This window comes from Peromyscus leucopus, chromosome 7, assembly GCF_004664715.2.
Source record: "Peromyscus leucopus breed LL Stock chromosome 7, UCI_PerLeu_2.1, whole genome shotgun sequence".
Classification (NCBI taxonomy): domain Eukaryota; kingdom Metazoa; phylum Chordata; class Mammalia; order Rodentia; family Cricetidae; genus Peromyscus; species Peromyscus leucopus.
In genome coordinates, this window is record NC_051069.1 from 5,628,602 (window position 1) to 5,634,439 (window position 5,838).

Below are 5,838 nucleotides of genomic sequence, written 5' to 3' on the forward strand. Positions count from 1 at the left end.
ACCTTGTCTTGTGGGGGAAAAGCAAGCTGTTGACTTCATACTCGTGGCATTTTACATAATAGCATTTGGAAGCATTGAAGATAGCCAGAGAAGAGATTGTGTATGCAGTTCAGTTGGTGGGGTGCTTGCCTAGCATGTCTCATGCATGGCTTCAATCTCTTGCATCAAATTAAACTGGGTGTGATGGTATATGCCTTTCAATCCCAGAATTTGGGAGGTGGGGGCAGGGGAGTATCCCTAACCACATAGTGAGTTGAGGCAAGTCTGGTCTCCACAGGCCCACACTGGGTCAGCCCGAGAATTTATCAGCCCTCGTTGTACTGACTGTGACACTGAGAAATGCTGTGGATGGTATGGGCTGATGATGTCAACCTCCAAGATTAGAGCTAAGTGACCCACGACCCATCTGTCCTCCACAAATGTGTTGGGCTTCGTGAAAACACGTTTCCAATTCCAGCTTGTACCATCTTTAGAAGGCAGTGAATTAAATCTGTCATGGGAAGGATGCTGATGCCCTTGGCCATTGCCTGAGCTTCGTCTCATTTTCAGGGCTATCAAAAAAAAATAGTTTGCTCTAGGGAAATATGCAGATACTCTATTGTTGGTGTGAACCGTAGAGGAGAAAATTGAAGTTAGGAGCAAATGGCGGCACCTCTAGCCACTATTCTCAACCAGGAGCTGCGACGGCCCTGTGGTTCAGGAAGAAATGAATACGAAATGGCTCCCATTGGAAAACCGTCTCCTGGGTGGTATTTTAGGACATTAGCTCAGGCTGCCTTGTCCTCAGTCATCTCCCTGGCATTTAAGCAGCCCCTTGGGTTACAGGGCATGGCAGGTGCTGGGAAGTGAAGAAGGCCATGCTAAAAATACTGGCCTCTTCTGGAACTCTGCCTACCGACAACCCTGAGAATGGAGTTCTCTCCTCCGGCAGCGGGGCCTCAGAAAAGGAATGGACAGTTTTCTCTGCCTCAAGCCCTAAGGAAGGTCCCTGGCTGGAGTTGCCAAGGTAGAACAGCTCTCAGGAGAAAACTCTGAAGGAGGCATTTCTCTGGAGGAATAGCAAGTTCCACAAAAGCAAAAAAATAAAACAAACAAACAAACAAACAGAAAACCCCACAGGCTCTCTTAAGGAAAATGCAGGAGCCCACTGGAAAGTCTTAGGGAAATGTCTTACCTATCACCAGAATGAAATCTTTGCAAAAGCAAAAAGCAAGTGCACTACTCACTCTCAGTTACCCAGTTCCACCCACATGTTTCCAACCAAACCACCTCTGCTGAAAAAATAAGCTGTTGGCCCTGGGTCTGACAGAGACCCAGAAGCAGGATGCCAGACATCTGAATTTGAACTTGATATTGTGTCTGGGTCAAGACTGGTAGTTTCTGAGTTCTTGGCCTCTCATTCAGGGAATTAAAATACAAACCCATACATATTTGCAAAAGTAGCAAGGAAAGTTTATTTAAAAGAAAGCAATAGAATAGGATCCAAGCTTCCCCCCCCCCACCTCCCCGACATCTTAGGGAGGCTGCAGTGGTCGTCGCCACTCTCCAAGCTTCATCATGCCACCGGAGGATGACAAGAAGAAGAAACATGCCGGAAAGTCGGCCAAAAAAGACAATGACCCAGTAAATAAGTCTGGTGGCAAGGCCACAAAGCAGAAGTGGTCCAAAGGCAGAGTTCGGGACAAGCTCGACAATCTGATCCTGTTTGACAAACTCTGTAAGGAGGTTCCCAACTACAAGCTCATCACTCCAGCTGTGGTCTCCGAGAGACTGAAGATTCACCGTTCTCTGGCCAGGGCAGCCCTTCAGGAGCTACTCAGCAAAGGACTTACCAAGCTGGTTTCAAAGCACAGAAACACAAAGAGTGGAGATGCCCCGGCTGCTGGTGAAGATGCAGGAGCAGGTTCAATCAGCTGTACATGTGGAAAAATAAAACTTTATTAAATCAAAAAAAGAATAGATCTGAATACACGTCAGGAAAACAGTGGGCCCCATAAGCCAACAGAGTAGAGAGTGGGTTACTACATGGGATCTCGTTGTATGAGGTTCAAAGAAAGGAAGAGCTGGTTACTAAAGGACACAGTTTGGGTGGTTTTCTATTTTGATGGATAGGTTAGGGCATATGATCATTTTTCTACTGCACATGTCTCTTCCCATATGTATTTGATTTTAGCCGGGTGCACACTCTTTTATACACAGGCATAAGATGGCAAATAGTGGGGCTGGGCAATTGGCTCAGCCATTAAGAACACTTGCTGCTCTTGCAGAGGACCCAGGTTTGATTCCCAGTACCCACACAGTGACTCACAGCTACTTGTAACTCCAGTCCTAGGGAATCTAATGCCCTCTTTTGACCTTCGTGGATATCAGGCACACATGGAGCTCACAGACATACAGGCAAAAAGCTCATAGACATAAAATGTTAAAATTTTAAAAATCAAAAAAAAAAAAATCTAAGATGGTAAATAGAAGATTCTCCCTAGAAATTCACCTGGAGAACACAGTCTGCCTCACTGCACATGCATCCCAAGCCAGTTCAGGTTGGATCAACCTTTCCGTTCTCTGTAGCTGGATATGTGAAACAGGTTTGAACAGAAACTGTTAAGTTTGATTGTTGTTCAGGGAGGAGAAAACTATTTCATTTTTCAGGAAAGGACAGTTCCCTCTGCCTCAGCCCTAAGGAAGTTCTGATTGTAGGGGTCAGCTCAAGCAGGTGGGTTGCCCGGTGCATTGTTCAGAGAGGGATGTGTGTGCACAGTCCATGTAAATGGAAGAGCTGGGCTGCCAAGCACAATATCAGAGCAGGAATGTGTGAATAACCCAAACAAATAGAGTCTCAGGTTTCTCCAGCTGTTCCCTGAGCTTGTCTGCCTCAAACTTACTCAACATGGAGGCCCTTCTTGAGCCTCAGTGAAGGGTAGTTATCACACAGTCCTTTAACTGGTCTGCCCTCCTTCACCTATATGAGTTGTAGCTGGATGACTAGTACAGTGCATAGGCCAGCCACCCTGAGATGTGTGTGTGTGTGTGTGTGTGTGTGTGTGTGTGTGTGTGTGTGTGTGTTCACATACAGATGTGGAGGCTCTGTCAATCTTGAGGGTTATTCCTCAGGCAGTTTTATTAAGCCAGGGTTGGGGAGGGCCACACATCTTTATTCTCAGCACTTGAGAGGCAAAGGAAGATGAATCTCTGTGAGTCTGAGGCCAGTCTGGGCTACAAAGTGAAACCCTGTCTCAATAAACAAAAACAAACAAACAAAAATGGGTAGGGATAATCTCCTTCTGGCCCCAGAATTCTATTCTGGGTGGGCTGGCCAGAAAAATGCAGGAATCTACCTGTCTGCATCTCCCTGGCACTGGGATTACAAGCATAAGGTACCACACCAGCTTTTTAAAACACAGGTTCTAAGACTTGAACCCAGGTTCTCATTCTTGCAAGGCAAGCACTTTACTGACTGAACCATCTCCCCATAACCTTCTCCCCCTGTTTGAGACAGAGTTTCACGTATACCAAGCTGGCCTTGAATCTACTGTGTAGCCAAGGATCATCTGGAACGTCTAATTTTTCTGCTTCCACCTCCTGAACACTACTGGGATTACAAGCCTCTGGACACACCCTGTTTACGCCGTGCTGGGAACTCAACCTAGGGCTTCCTGAATCTAGGTGAACACTTTACCGACTGAGCCACATTTCCTGCCCGCCAAGGTCATTCTGCCCTGGATTTTATACTCTGCGGAGTCCACATGTGTTACTGTTAAGTACCTCAGTGGAAATTTGAGAACCAAGTATAAAAATATATAAATGAACAGGTGGCTTTCAATATGAAAAGAATGCAGAGTTCACCGGGAAGTAGTGATTAAAACCTTCTCCAAGCTCAGATGTGAGCCCTGCAGCTGGCTGGAGTCTCTGGTCTACAAGGTCTAGAGGAACTTTCTGCGTGGGTCTCTCTGAAGAAGCCCTGAATGCTGTCTCGCACTGTGGGTTTTTCAATTCCCTCTCCCGACACACACACTAACTGGGTTGGCAGCTCAGGCTTGACCAGACTAAGAATTTGGGGAAAAGGAAGCCCTAATGCTTAATCTTCAAGGACAATTTGACTGGACTCAGAATCCATTAGGACATGGTGAAGCTCACTTCTGGGTGTTTCTGGGAAGGCCTCTCCAGGGAGGACTAACTGACAGCAGATGGCAATCCTGGGTGTGAGCAGTGGCTTCCCATGAGCTCAGGCTGAGGCAGTACAAAAGCCAGCAGAGAAAAAGCCAGCATTTTCTGTCTCTTTACTTCCTAGCCTGCCATGATCGGACTACTCAATTCCACCACACCTTCCTAGCCGTGATGAGCCCTCTGAAACTGTGAGCCCAAGCAAATCTTTCATCCCAAGTTGCTTCAGTTAGATATTTGGTCACAGTGGAAAGAAGAAAAACAAAGAAACAAAAAACCAAAAAGCCCTCTGTTGGCTCCTTCTCTCCTGATCTTTACCTCATAGTGTTTTAAAGCATGAAATGAAACATGAAAATTAAAATAGGCTTGGGAATGAACAGAGTGGAGCTTTCCTATCCGGAGGGAGCGGAACCATTTATGTCCTTCTCCTGAACTGTCACCTCCCAAGGAGGTGGACTCAGACATCCCACCGCTCTTGGTTTTCTAATCTACAGTGTGGCCATTACACCACTCACCCTAGTTTTCGGAAGAGGTTCTAAGGATGGAAGGAACTTGAGAGTGCTTTTTAAAAGGGGAGGGCTGGAGAGATGGCTCAGCAGTCCAGAGCACTTGCTGCTCTTCCAGAGGACCTGGGTGAAGTTCCAGCACCCACAGTGGTATCTCTCAACGCCTGCAACTCCAGCTTCAGGAGACCTTCTGGCTTCTGCAGAAACTCACAGGCACACACATGCATACATACACATAAGTAAAATAAAGTAAATCTTTGAAAAAAAAAAAAAGAGATCGTTCTTGAGATGGCTAAATTCCATCACTAACTGGGCTTGATTAACCCGATTAGACCCACACATCGATACTTCTGTTGAGAGGCAGAAAACATAAAGCAGGAAAATCCTTGTGCTTTTTTTTCTTTTTCTTTTTCTTTAATGTATTGGGAAAATGATTTTGCCCATGCCATCTTTCCAGAGGGTTAGCACACTCTGGGGTCTCAGCAGAATCAAGGCCAGCTGTGGTCACTACCCATGAAGACAGGCACCCATGATGGCCCAAAGACTCCAAAGTGTTCTCAGGGCTCCACCCCACCCCTGCTCAGGGCAGAAGCTGTTTTCCATGGGCCCTCAATGACCCTTGGGAAACAACACTCTCCAGTGTTGATGAGAACATGCTGAATCTTGTTCCGAAGGACAATGAGCCACGAATATATCACGCTGCATTCCAAAACCTAGTGGAAGGAGCATTGTTTCTGGATTTAATTATAGATGCTTCACTTTCTCTTCAGTGCGTGAGTCAGTGCGGCTGGCTCTCGGGGAGTCACAATGCACAGGTCGCTCTTGCTGTTAAACAAGGTGTGACTATCGGGTAATGAGAGTTTTTGTTTTGCTTTGTTGTTTTTTGAAACAAGCCGTCCCTCATGTCCACATTCACGTGAGCATTCCCGTTGAGGGTGTCAGTCAGAGAGCTCTGCTCCTGGTGACTTTCTTTTGTAATTAAATATTGGGGAATGTAGTATGGTAGGTCCAGAGGCCTTCCCGGAGGGGAAGAGGCAGTGTACTTTAATAGTGAAACTCTCTTAGGAAAACTGAACTATCCAGGTGTGAGGGTACACGCCTGTAGTCTCTACCCTTGGGGAGGCTGAGGCAGAGGGATGGCCTGTATGGGCTACATATCAAGTTCAGAGAC

General features: G+C 46.5%; 1 protein-coding gene across 1 annotated transcript; it reads left to right on the forward strand.

The window, feature by feature from the left end:
- Window positions 1-1,526: 1,526 nt before the first annotated feature.
- LOC114689987 (40S ribosomal protein S25-like) lies at window positions 1,527-1,954 on the forward strand. The gene has a single exon (XM_037208249.1). It carries the CDS (start codon window positions 1,558-1,560, stop codon window positions 1,942-1,944), a length of 387 nt encoding a protein of 128 aa, XP_037064144.1. The 5' UTR covers window positions 1,527-1,557; the 3' UTR covers window positions 1,945-1,954.
- The last annotated feature ends 3,884 nt before the right edge of the window (window positions 1,955-5,838 follow it).

Excerpts from the sequence above, each read along its gene's own strand:
- LOC114689987 (XM_037208249.1), top strand. The coding sequence starts at position 1,558 with ATGCCACCGGAGGATGACAAGAAGAAGAAACATGCCGGAAAGTCGGCC.